The sequence below is a fragment of the Erpetoichthys calabaricus genome, chromosome 2 (assembly GCF_900747795.2).
Source record: "Erpetoichthys calabaricus chromosome 2, fErpCal1.3, whole genome shotgun sequence".
NCBI lineage: Eukaryota > Metazoa > Chordata > Cladistia > Polypteriformes > Polypteridae > Erpetoichthys > Erpetoichthys calabaricus.
The window spans coordinates 321,894,038-321,907,286 of NC_041395.2; the positions used below are offsets into that span (position 1 = coordinate 321,894,038).

The 13,249-nt window shown below is 38.8% G+C and overlaps 1 protein-coding gene across 1 annotated transcript; it reads right to left on the reverse strand.

The window, feature by feature from the left end:
* Nucleotides 1–485: 485 nt before the first annotated feature.
* LOC114647299 (myb-related transcription factor, partner of profilin-like) lies at nucleotides 486–13,045 on the reverse strand. The gene is made up of 3 exons (XM_028795974.2): nucleotides 12,827–13,045; nucleotides 6,243–6,661; nucleotides 486–2,288 (listed from the first exon to the last, which is right to left on the reverse strand). Exons 2-3 carry the CDS (start codon nucleotides 6,637–6,639, stop codon nucleotides 1,555–1,557), a joined length of 1,131 nt encoding a protein of 376 aa, XP_028651807.1. The 5' UTR covers nucleotides 6,640–6,661; nucleotides 12,827–13,045; the 3' UTR covers nucleotides 486–1,554.
* Nucleotides 13,046–13,249: the final 204 nt, after the last annotated feature.

Genomic DNA, 13,249 nt, shown 5'->3' on the forward strand with positions numbered 1-13,249 from the left:
GCCCAGAAGTTGATAAACAGCATGCCAGGGCGAATTGCAGAGGTCTTGAAAAAGAAAGAAGGGCCAACACTGCAAATAATGTAACTGTCAAAAAAAGCATTTGAAACTTATGAAATGCTTGTAATTCTACTTCAGTATGCCACAGAAACATTTGACAAAAAGATCTAAAAACACTGAAGCAGCAAACGTTGTGAAAACCAACACTTGGGTCATTCTTAAGACTTTTGGCCACGACTGTATATTTTGATGTTGCTGTCAGTTATGGTGAATAGTGTAATGTACACAGGTGAGTAAGATAAATCCTACAACGTTCACTTCTGTGCTGGACCAAAATATGCATTTACAGTGATAAGAAAATTGCACACAGAAAACCCTGCAAAGTGTTGCCAATAAAGAAACCTGCTACAATGAAAATAAGCTGCCTACATCACTGCTTATTAAAAAAATGTTAAATTTATTGTCTGTTAACTTTTTTCTGTAAATTTCATATGGCCCAGTGAGGGTTCTGAAAAACAAACCTTGTTTGGAGTTGGCCATTCTTCTTCCTATTCATTGAAGACAGTAACAAGCATCACTGTTACTAATATCATGTTCCAGGTGACGCGGCCATAGCAGAAATCACGTTATTGTAATTTCCTGCATTTGAAAATATGAAGTGACATGATTTAATTTTAAACTACTGCATTTCTTCTTACATGTAACTGATATAAAACTGTTTTGGGATACTGGCACAGGCCCTGGAAAGTGTTGTGATGAGTCCTCTTTTAAGTTTGACACGATTACAATGAACATGAGTTGCATTCAGGACATGCAGTCATTTCACAAGAGTATAAGAAAAGACCATTTATAAACAGCAGAAAAATCATATCTATAAAGAGTGGCTCGCTTATAAGTAGCCTCTACCTGTGCAGTCAGTTATTAACTTGAAATGTAAGCATGGAATGGGGAAAATAAAATATCCATATTGTTTTGAAGTTCAATGTAGTTCAATTTCTTCTCAACAACTGGAGGAACTAGAAGTGTCACTCACTCTTCCATATCAAAACACTACCAGTGCAAGTCAAATAGTATTTGCTGACATTTTCTCCTTGTATGCTATTCAAAGAAACTTACAGTATTTGTGAAAAAGTCTTATTTTCTTCATTTTTTTAGAACTCTCATAAAATTGAAAACATTGATTAGAAGTGAGGAGAAACGTGCTCGGTGAAGAACAATGAATTTGCCCATCATCCTTATAGACTATGCAGCTTGCCGATTCAATTCAAAAGAAGGTAGCAAAGTTTAAAAGAGGCGATTGTCACAGCAGGTTGGTGTGTTTCGGCAACCTTACAAATGAGTTCTGTGCTTTAAATGCTTGCAGTGTTGTTTCCTCTCCTCTCATTTGGAACAGTGCAAGAAAATCATTACCTCAGGCTGAAACCCAGTCAGACACACCCAGACATTGCAGACTACACATAGAAGGCATCCCAGACTGCAAGTCAAATGGACTTCAAGCAGTTCAACCACTGCACTACTGTCTTGTTCAGCAGCCATCTGCTAAACAATGCTGTCACATTATTTTCCTTGCTCTCTGTGCATTGATGTTGCCAGTATATCAGCTGAGGAAGATGAAGAAACAAGGCTGCCATGAACTGAGCTGGGAACAACAATTATGGGCCTCTCCTGCTGAGCAGCCAGTAAATCTATAACTCTATCTTGGAGACAATTAGTTGCATCAATACTCTCAGTGATTTTCTGGTGGATGCCCACTAATTCCTCTGCCAGTTCTGACACACTTTCATTTTTTTCTGCAATGCGGGAAGCAATGCGTGCAATATTTTTATTTGTTTCACACATTTCCCTATAAATTAGCCTATTTTGTCTAGTCAGGGTTCGGAAACCTTCCTTGAGAACAGCAGTGTGTTCCCTGTGAGCCCGAAGCAGCTGCTGCTCAAAATGGCCAACGGAGACAATTCTGTTGGGATTGGAAATGCTGTGAATTTTTCGAGGGCTACGTAAACCTGGAAAAGAAGGTAATGGAGCATCACAAATGTCATTCACCACTGAAAGACTGCTTTCTGATTCTGGGACATTTTGAGATGAAATCTGGCTACATTCCTGGTTAACAGTTTTTATGTCATGGTTGGCATAGGGCATACAAGGGAACTGTTCAGTATATGATGCAGGCTTGGACAGAGGAGGCACCTGTGATGTTTCCTCACTTTGGTGAAGCTGCAGGGATGAAGACTGGGCTTCAGGCAATTTCTCGCAAATAACTGGTGACAGGGCATCTTGGCAGGAGAAGGTACCTTACGAAAACACAGAAGACATTAAATTATGTCATCAGGAAAGAAAAAAATAAATTCCACCAAGTTAAAAATACAACTGTTGGAGATGAAAAAGAGTGTGTGTGTATATGGGATTTCTTCTTTACCTGAAAGCTGCATACTTTGAAACGACAGGCATTTTATATGATGATCATCAAAACTAAAAAATACCCAAAAAAGAAGGCAAAACAAGAAATGACATTAATTCAAGAAAGAAAGAAGGAGAAAACACAAGCAAGCATGATGGTAACCATATGCAAAATTTAAAATTAAGACAAAGAACAAAAGAAGATACTTCAAAGGGAGAAAAGGGTAAGGTTTTTTCTCTGGCTCAGACATTTTGCAAAATTACTTAGTAATACTGTAGTTCTCTTAATATATAAAAAAAAACACTACAAAGCTGCCTCATTCATGTCTATCAATCAGAACTGTCAATTTTAATCCTTTGTTTCCAGCTATTCAGATTAGTCAATTACTACTCTATGATTACTGTAATTCAAAACATGGCAGCATCAAGAAATATAAAACACAAACGTGCACTGGCTCCCAGATCAGCATCTTGTCAAAACTTTGATATGGACGGTGTGGCTAATTAATTAAACCAATATATGCACTCACCCGTTTTCTTTTTCTAGTATAATGTTCAAGGAAACCACAACCGATATTGATAAAAGAAGTCAACTGAAAAGCAGCAATCAGTCCTGGGTGACCCACCATAGCATTACAGGAAGTACTCACTTGAACACTCATGTTCACCTAGATTGGTTAAATTATTAGTGTCACCCATCAATCCAACAGAATATCTTTGGTTTGTAAGAAGAAACCAGACAAGACTCTGGAAAGGAAACCCACACATGCAAGACACTGTTCAAAATGGTACCTCAGCATGGAAACAAACCAAGGGTTCAAATGGTGTTGCATGGCAATGCCATACCAATAAAAGTAATCTAACAAAATAAGTCCATATAGACATGGGAGACACATTCATGCATGGTGTACACGTACAAGAAAAAAAAGAGATTTGACTTTGTTTAGGGTTACACAGTGGGCTAAGGACAGGAACTGAACCAGAACTACCCCAAACTGCCTACCTATGGATAAGCAGAATCAGCTAAAATAACAATGTAATGTCAGGTCAGTAGAATATTAGAAAAATAGTGATGAGATCTGGCTATTCCTCCCACCAGGACTGTCCATCCTACACACCTAGATTGTCAAAAATAACATAAAGTTGAGATTTGATGATCCCTTAAGTCCTGCTTTCCATCACATCTACTTGGTAATTTATTCCATATGTCTAAGGTTCTTTGCAAGAGGTAAAACATTTGTGACCCAGTGTTCTTGTTTATTCTAAAGCAACGACTGGGATCTACTGTACTAACTCCTTTCATAATTTTAAATACTTCAATCATGTCCCCTCATAATCTCTGTTTTCTTACACTGAAAAGGTTCAGCTCCTTTCATAGCTCATATTTCTTGGTTCGGATATCAGCCTATTGTTAACCTTTAGGGGGTGCTAACTCCCTGGTTGGAATAAGTTCTTTTTAATTGCTGCATTTTAAGTAACCCGAACCTATCTATATAATAAAAGCCCAGCGCGGCATCCGTGTCCGTGTCCGGGTTCCTTTTGGCTGTATAGCTGCCCCCGTAGAAAAGCCCCAGTCCTTCCCCTCTCAGAATTCCTGCTTACCCCCCTCCGTTCTTTCCCCTTTGTGCACGTGAGTATTTCGAGCCCCGCGTCTGAGTCGGATGGTTCCCCTGGTCACCAATTCGTGTGTTTCAAGCCGCGATTTTCTATTTTCTCCCTTCCGGCCCACTATGCCTTTCCGTATTCAGATACCCATGTGCACTTGTATGGAGGAGACCTTACGGAACAATGCCGAAACGAAAGGCAACTGAACCTGCTGATGCGAGAGAGGACACATTACAGCGTCATCACGAAGCAAAGAGGCAAAGGTGTGCCAGTCGCTCGCAAGAAACGGACAGGCAGCATTCACACAGATTAGCTCAACGACGTGTCTCTGCTGCACAACGAAAGGCAACTGAAACCCCTTCTGATTAGTCTGCGTCCCACACTTCGTGAATCATGGGTTTTGTTTTGAAATTTTGTTTCCCATGCAAAAATCAAATGCGGTGATATGAAGGACCCAGTTCACAACTGGCAGCCGCGTTTAAACAGGGAGTCCTTCAACTGTGGACATCCAACGCGCAGCGTAGCGTGCGCCAGGTCGCTAGTATTGATATAATGTAAAAAGGCGATACCCCTCCCTTAGTGATATGGCAGTAAGAAATCACAGGAGAAAATAACTTCGCTTTCTTTATTGACGGTTTACGCGGCATAACAGACGAGGAAGCCATGGCAAGCTCATGTGTAGAGTCTGCCATTTTCATTGCTGTGCTGGAAGGATTTTCAGGATCGGATGACGTAATCTTCCATCCGTCCGTCGGCTTCAAAGGTGTGCCGGGCAATGTTCCAAGGCTTTATACTCTTTCTCCATGTGCAGGCCCTTACTTAGGTAAATCATGCCATTCCAAACAAGGAAAAGAGAGGATACTATGCTGATCTAACACACAGAAATAGTGCACGTTGCCCATTTGTCTTTGTCTATCTTGTCCTAACAGTTCTAAATGCTGAGCCCCTTTGTACTAAATCTGGCTCAGCTGTGCATGTAGAAAGAAAAGAAAAACATTTAAAATATTTGCACAGAGCACAGTGACATTAAACTTATATTCTGATTATACCTAGTCACTCTTCTCTGTAGTTTTCCTGGCACTGCTTTTTTCTTATTTGAAGACCAAAACTGTACACAGTACTCCACATGAAGCCGCACTGGTGTGTTATATAATTTAAGCAAGACCTCTCTTGATCTGTACTTCATACATGGTGATATATAACCTAATATTCTATTAGCCTTCTTGAGTCTACTATAAATTGCAGGTCCAAGGTGTACTTTCTGAGCCTAATTAATTTTACACTGACATGCACAGACAGAACTAAAGTTAAGGAGAAGTATCAATGTATGGAATAAGCAGGGTATGCCATTCTCCATGCCCAGTTTAATTAATTGTACCTAAACTACAAAGTCATTTTGCTACTCGTACACCTCACCCCCACTATGTATGTCCATGTCAGACCTAAACCATTAAAAGGAAATAATGGATGTAGCACATTAACTCAGGATGATTGGATTTTAAACCACAAGGCTACCAGTTTAATTCTTGGTTTTGAACTTCTGTGTTACCCTGACAAAGTAACTTTGGCCTCCTGTGCCTAAATTATAATAGGTATGTGCATCTTAAGTAGCCTTTGGTAACATTAGCTCAAGGAATGGCAGATACCTAACTAAACTAATTAAAAAGGCTTGCTGTATTGCATGGCTGATGTGAACTGATGAGAGACAGCTTCCAAAACGAAGATGATGATAAAATGTTAATTAACGCTGCCATTCTCTCCATGATGCATTACCATCAGGAACTTTAAGCCACTTGCTAATTCCACTACTGTGATTAACTTGTACTACTTGGGCTCTTTTTTTGCCCATGGCAATTAAAATGTGTAACCTTATTTCGTCCATTCTCTCCCTAGCCCATTGTAACAGATATGCTGGCACAGATAAATATGCATTAGTGACATTTACACATTTCATGTACAGTGAGCATATTGTATTTATAATTCTGGGCCTAATACTTATTTCATAATCTGCACCTTGATTTTAAAGTTTATGATATGACTTTATGTTCTGTGTCACTGCTGGAGAAAGCCAAGTATCCCTCTGAGAATTAATAAAGTTCATTCTATATAACTGTTTGTTTATCCGTAGGTTTCACCTAAATACAGTATACAATAATATAAAGCTGGGGGTTATGTGATCAATATTTCTGTACATTAAAGTGATGAACGTGGACATTCTAAATCTTTACAAACCTGGCAATTACCTTCACAAGTAGGTAAATGAGCAGAGTCCTGTTCTTCCTCTTTCACCACTGTGTGAATATTTAAAGAGTCGTATACTCTTTGCTCCATTGCAGTTAGGTATAAAGCTGATGATGGGCTTGATTTTGACATGTGACACCGTGCATCTTCAACCTTCTGCTTAGTTCTGCGTTTTAAGTCTTGCCACCTCCTCTTTATCTCACTTACTGTGCGTTGCATTCCAGATGCTGCGTACAACCGGTGAGCTATTTCGACCCATATTTTATTCTTCTCATATGTCGTCATGCAGTTGCCTTGTAAGCCAAACAAAATGTCTTCTTTCTGGGTGACTTCTTCAATTAGTATATCTAGCTCTGCTTCTGTAAATTTATGTTTGCGCATCCGTTCTCTGGGCTGCATATCCTCACTGGTTTCCCCGTACCTGTTAACACACATTAAAGAAATAAATGCAGATTAGAAAATGTTCCCTACTAATAAATAACTTTAACAAGTTTTCTGTAAATGACTAAAACACTTATGCAGCTGCACTTTAAAGTGCCTTAATATGCCAAGAACAGAGTATTTCTGCTAGCTTCCTTAAGTGCAGCTAATGTAATTTAAATAGCATCTCTTCATTCCATTAGTGTTTTATTGCTTATTAGCAAACTGCACTTCTCTTTTAATGTAAATTATTACTTTTAGGAAATTCACTTTACTGTATGATGTGAACTTCTGAAGCAGTGACATGTTGCAGCATTATTTTCTTACTCCCGCCAATTTAATATTCTTTCTTATGAAGGCTATGTACCATAAGTACTGGACATGTTTTGCTGTTGTGTTTTTGTTCCGCTATTTCAAATTGCACTTTTTACTTTTCTTCATATACAGTACCTGTCATCAGTGTTCATCCATTTTGTCAATGATTGTCTATGAATTTACTACTTGTTTTTTCTTAATGAATAACATTCCTCTTTATCTTTTGGCTTGGGGGGGGGGGGGGTCATTTAATTATATGCAGTAGTTACAAAAAAAGATACAATGTTCAGTTTCATTATAAGACTTTGGAATACTAATCAAGGAACATGATTCTAAAACACTATAATGCAGAACAGAAACAAACTGCATTTGTGGTAAAAGGAACCTATGACAGACTAAGGGAATTAGATTTTATTAGTCTTGAAACAAATAACACTTCACAGAACATACTCCAGTCCAAGGTTATTATAGTTTTGCCTTTTAATATTAGTTTTTATTTCTATATTTTTTTTCTGACCTTATTTAGAAATTCAGTTTAACTTTAGTTTTCCTTCATTGTGTATTTTTAGTTTTAATTTTACAAAGACATTTCCGTTTTATTTTTATATATATATTAGTTTCAGTAATTATGGTACGGTTAAAGAGCTATTATGGAGTTTAGTTTTTGTGTCACAATGAGACAGAACTGTACACTTAACGGGTTTGGATATAATATGAGTTTAATGTTAATGTTAAGGTTTAAGATTTCTTTATTTAGTCATTTTTACACAAGAAAACATGAAATTTGCCTTCTCAATTGCATCTAATAACAGACAGAATGAAATAAAACAGACAAATAGAAACAAGAAAGGTTAAGGTAAGGCAGTTAGATAATACATATTTACACCAAAAAAAAAAAGTTACAGGATATATATCAAAACCTTAATCATTATCTCCGATATTTCTTATTGAAAAGTGTTAGTGGAAGCTTACTACACTACACAACACAGTTTACTATTTGGTTTTGTTTTTGTCTGATAAAAACAAGCATAATCAAAACCAGGTACTGAATATGAACAATTTTAGATAGATAGATAGATAGATAGATAGATAGATAGATAGATAGATAGATAGATAGATAGATAGATAGATAGATAGATACTTTATTAATCCCAAGGGGAAATTCACATACTCCAGCAGCAGCATTCTGATACAAAAAACAATATTAAATTAAAGAGTAATAAAAATGCAGGAAAAATTTTACACAATTTTACACAATGGCCTTCTGCTTTTATACACCTAAAATCTGGAATATTTACCAGTAGAAATTCACCAGGTGAATACTGTGGAACTGAAAACTGCTAAAAACCCATTATTTTAATTTGGCTTTCTCATAGCCACATTTTGGTTGTATTCAAAATAAACTATATGGGTGCAGAATTATCATATTCTTCAGGGATCTGCAATCTGTACTAATCCCCACTATTCTCTGCTGTTTTTTTTCCATTTCTTCCATGGTGGCTATCTGTGCCACCACCACCTGATTAACGCACCATGCAGCCCTCTGAGATTATGGAATGAAGGCAGGTGTCTCGGCTGTCCATGAGACCAACTTCATCAAATCCTATCATGTGAAGCCTGAAAACTTAATGGTTTGATTTAGGAGCATCTATGTTAGGTAGAATGCTCATTGGGGGCTGGGCGGTCTTTTGGCCTTGGAACTCCTGCAGATTTAGTTTTTTTTTCTGCTGCCCTAACTGATTTTTTTTTTTTGTTTTTCAGTCCACCCGGTGATCTGATCTTACCTTTTTTTTGTTTTTACTTTATTCTTTAATATTATTGCCTAATCTTAATTGTTTTTCTTTTCTTGTAACTTTCACTTTGTCGTCTTCTAAAGCACTTTGAGCTACATTATTGTATGAAAATGTGCTATAGAGATAAATATATAAATAAATGTTGTCGTTGAAGTATAATTCTTTAGGGAAAGTGCACTCAAGGAATCTAAGAACTGCATCTTCACATACATGGTCATGGGAACCTAAAAGAATCATCCAACTCAAAATGTTAAACAGAAACCTTGACCGGTAACACAATAACACCGCTAGTAGTTAACTGAATGAGTCAGATAGACTGGATTATATCCTTGCATTTGTCAATAGTTTGCAATTCCACTGTGTGCCAGAAGAAGCTGGTGTGAAAAGTGATCATTTGCTGAATTCACGTCACTCATCTGCAAGGGCAAAAATAACTTGTCAGTATACAAAATTTAAAGAGTCATATTAGTCTGATGCAAATTATAAAGTCATAGCTCACTTTTCACTCACATTTCTTATTTCTGATAGTTTAACAAGATTAATCCAGCCAGTCTGCACTTCTTCCACTTGTTTCAGGACACTGGTAAAAGTATGTGTACATACAAAAAAATAAAAAGGTTATGTTGGTTCTGGTGAATTTCAAACCATAAAGCTCAAACTTTATATCCAACTCTTAGGCTCATTATTTGATCTACATCTATTTTTTGATTCAAATGTTAGGATTAGAATTGTAGGGGAACTACTATATATAAGAAAGGACAGAACAGACTTTTTTTCTTAGGAGACTGCATTGCTTTAATGTCAGTAGTGACATCCTTCACATCTTCTATTACTCTGTGATGGCCGGTGCAATTTTCTATGCTGTGGTGTGCTGGGCTGGTAACATCACTTCAAGAGAGGCCATCTGAATCAACAAGCTAATTAAATTGACAGGATCAGTTATGTGACACACTCTGGACCCCCTGGAGGTCGTATAAGAGGAGAGAATTAAAACAAAACTGAGCGTCATTACGAACAGTGCTGCACATCCTCTCTGACACACCAACACTTTCAGACAACAAAGTGTGCCAAGGAATGCTACTGGGGCTCCTTTATATCAACAGCAATATGCCAGCATAACGCCTCACTGTGACTGCCAAGGAAGAAATTTTCTTTATTTTTAGTATTCCTCCTGTTTAGTCATTCTGGTGTGCATTAAGACCACAGGGTGTGTATTTATGTAAAGAGCCTCTGAAAAAAGCAAAATATCCCCCTGGAGCCAATTAAAATTCTATCTATGCATATTTCTGCAAGTGATGCAGCAAATTGAACACATTCTTGGTATTGCTTGTATATTATTTTACTTAGTTTTATCAGAAACAGCATACAAGCCACAAATGAATAATGTAATTGTTTTCACACTTCTACCCTGACAGCCCTGGTAGGTGAAGTGATTCAATCAGGATGGCACAAAGCATGAGGGGAAGCGATTAAGTCTGTGGCTTTACAATTTTTTGTAGTGTCTCTCATTTTGAATGGCATTCAAGGTGAAAATTCTTTTTTTATTGTTGTCATAAACTGGGGAATTAAAACAGGAGTAAGTTGTACATTGGGTAAACTGATTTTGTTTTCTGTAAAGATAAACGAATAAATAATTAAAGTTACGTATCTTAGAACATTCTTGTGTATCATGGCGCTAGAGAGTGGCAATGTATTGCATGTTAGTCAGGCATGCAAGCAAGAATTTCACTGTACTCTGTAAATGTGACAATAGTGTTACTACTACTACTACTATCATTTTAGACATTCTGTATAACTATTACCATTTTTCTACATATCCATACATCCCTTGTAGTTGAAATGATTTGTTTATGAACATACAAAGAGCTAATGCTGTGGAATGAAGCAGCAACCTTGTCACTTCTGGTTCATCGCTTCATCTACCAGAAGCCATGCATGACGAGAGTGTCGGACATTTTCTGAACTGGGAGGCATGGTGCTACCTGCTGGTGCTAGGTTAGACCTGCTACACGAAAGCTCATTAATCCTGGCTGACATCCCTGCCTAGGCACTCTCCAGACAATATTGTTTTCTTCTGCATCTCAAAGACATGTAGGTTTGATTGGCTGATGACTCTAAACTGGCCAGATGAAGTTTAGATGTCTACGTGAGTGTGCCCTACAATACGCTGGCACCATCTCCATGGATAGTTCCTGATTTGCATATGTTGCTGCTACACTAAATTATGGCATCCTGCAGGCTCAGAAAATAAACTGATAAATGGATGGATTTTCTGAATGGAATCTGGGACAGGGCCAGTGAAAGCTGCTTCTTAGCTCAGGAACAATGGGGTCGTGACTATAAAAATTCTCTGGATGATATACGGGGACAACTTAGCTAATAGCTGACCAAATTAGCCCAATTAACCAAATGGCCTCCACTTATCTGTCAAGTATATTATGTTCCTGGTCAGCATGCCAGTCCACTGCAGGCAGGGCCACCGCCACCACTAAGGTGAATCAGGCATTCTCCTAGGGCACAGATTATGGGAGGGGGGCGGGACTCCTCAGCCTAGGCCTAGGGTGCAAAATAACAACACTGGCACTGACTGCAGTGTAAACACACAACACACATACAATATGTTAACAATTGGCATCCGCCTGATTTCTCTCCTTTTAATATTTTAGTACATCCTCCTAATTTATATGTAAACCATATCACAACTGGTTCAAACTGCATAAGATCATACAATAAATAATGTGTAATCGTTATTAATTTAATCTCTGTATCTAACATGTTATGCACTGATTGACTAATTAATAAACAATAATTGCTTTAAACCACACATTGTGGTAAGAAGTTCATGCAGAATTGTAATATGTTCCAAAGGCCGTCCATATGTCGAGCTTTGTGGTTCTCACAAAACATTCAGTAACTTTTGTGATTTCTATCGCGTTGAACTGGAATGCGAAATTAAAGTATACAGTACAAGAACAGAAGAAGTGATTATAAAATTGCGTCGAAATGCCCCAAATATTTCAAACCAATTTCGTGACACGAGAAGCACACTTTTCATGGTAAAGGAGAAACACTAGTGATTTGTGCAAGCGCGCATACAATTTATTAAATGCTGTAATTAGAAAAAAAACTTGCGCCACTCCCACTTTCAGAAACGAATGTAACTGTAGCAAAATGGTGTTCAAGGAAATCGTCTATAATTTGCACAGTTCGATCATAAATAGAGAAACAGTTCCCCGCACCTCTAATATTTCGATATATTCTGAAAAAGAACCACCTTGACTTTCCAATAAAGGTAAACGCGGCCAATGTTTTCTACGCCACGCCTTTGGCTGTAGATAATCAGTACACTGCAACGCTGGACCGACCAATAAGGGAGTCGCTTTTTCGCATATGCCGCACCTCCTCTGTCAAAACACCACATCCGCCACGCCTACTTTAAGAAACAAACGTGGTTTTACATGTTGATGTTTTTTTGCAATCGATGGTGCAGAAATGAGCAATGTGCTCCGCCGTGCTTACTTTTAACTCATCTCGCTATTTTTAACGCACAAACGGTGCAATTTTCAGGTGCTCTGCGTCTCTCCTCTCCTTTAACTGACAGGAGCGTGACTGTAGCTGCAATTGCAGTGCTTCCTGTCGTAAAGGCCCTTTCCTCGATCCCTGTGAAAACTTACTCTTTTTAAAGCAAACTTTACCGTGCCTTCCTAACAAACGCTGCTCTTACAATGCTGGACCCTGCAGTTTGTATCCGCTCTTTCCATAATTAACAGGCGTGGACATTGGCGCGGCAGGTATTCATGTTGTTTATCTTTAACGTCATGTTTGTCTACGTGTTTCCCAAAAAAATAAAATTACGCAAACATAAGCACCAAAATAGAGTGCTTCGTCCTCTGTCAAATTCTGCGGCACTGTGATGCGCCTTTGCGGGTGCGCAATTAGCGCCTGGGATTAGCGGCGACGGCGAAGCGCGCGGATACAAAGCTCCTCATATAGTCGAAGCCTTACTGGAGAGACACACGCAAGTCCCCCAGCCCGCCGTCGTCCGTGCAGCGCCTTACCCCTGGTCCCCGCAGTGTCTTATTTTCTGCTGTAAAGCACGGTGCAGCTCTGCGTCACGTTAAGGCAATCCTGAACCTTCGCCTCCCATTTACCGCGCAGCAGCGCAATCTGGTCTTCCTGTACAGGTCACCATAGCAACGCTAAAAGTGCGCGCTCGCTCGCAGCGGAACATATCGGCTGCACTCTGATGTACACAAACAGGTCAAGAGGACTGGAAAAGCTGCGAGTACCGCTCGAGCAATTGCATTGCCCCTACTGACAGGCTGCACATTTGCACGAGTGTACACATGGTAAAGAGAATTGATGAGGGAAAGTCAGTGGGGCTGGAGTGCAGCAGGAACAATTTGCTTTAGCATTACCTAAACTGACTAGACCAGGGGTGGTGAACTCCAGGCCTGGAGGCAAGCAGTGGCTGCAGGTTT

What these genes read in the sequence shown, in the direction of transcription:
- LOC114647299 (XM_028795974.2), bottom strand. Translation starts at nt 6,639, where the DNA reads ATGCAGCCCAGAGAACGGATGCGCAAACATAAATTTACAGAAGCAGAG. An exon ending in TCATTTACCTACTTGTGAAG is followed by an intron (nt 2,289 to 6,242) that starts GTAATTGCCAGG and finishes TGTTTTCGTAAG; the next exon opens with GTACCTTCTCCTGCCAAGAT.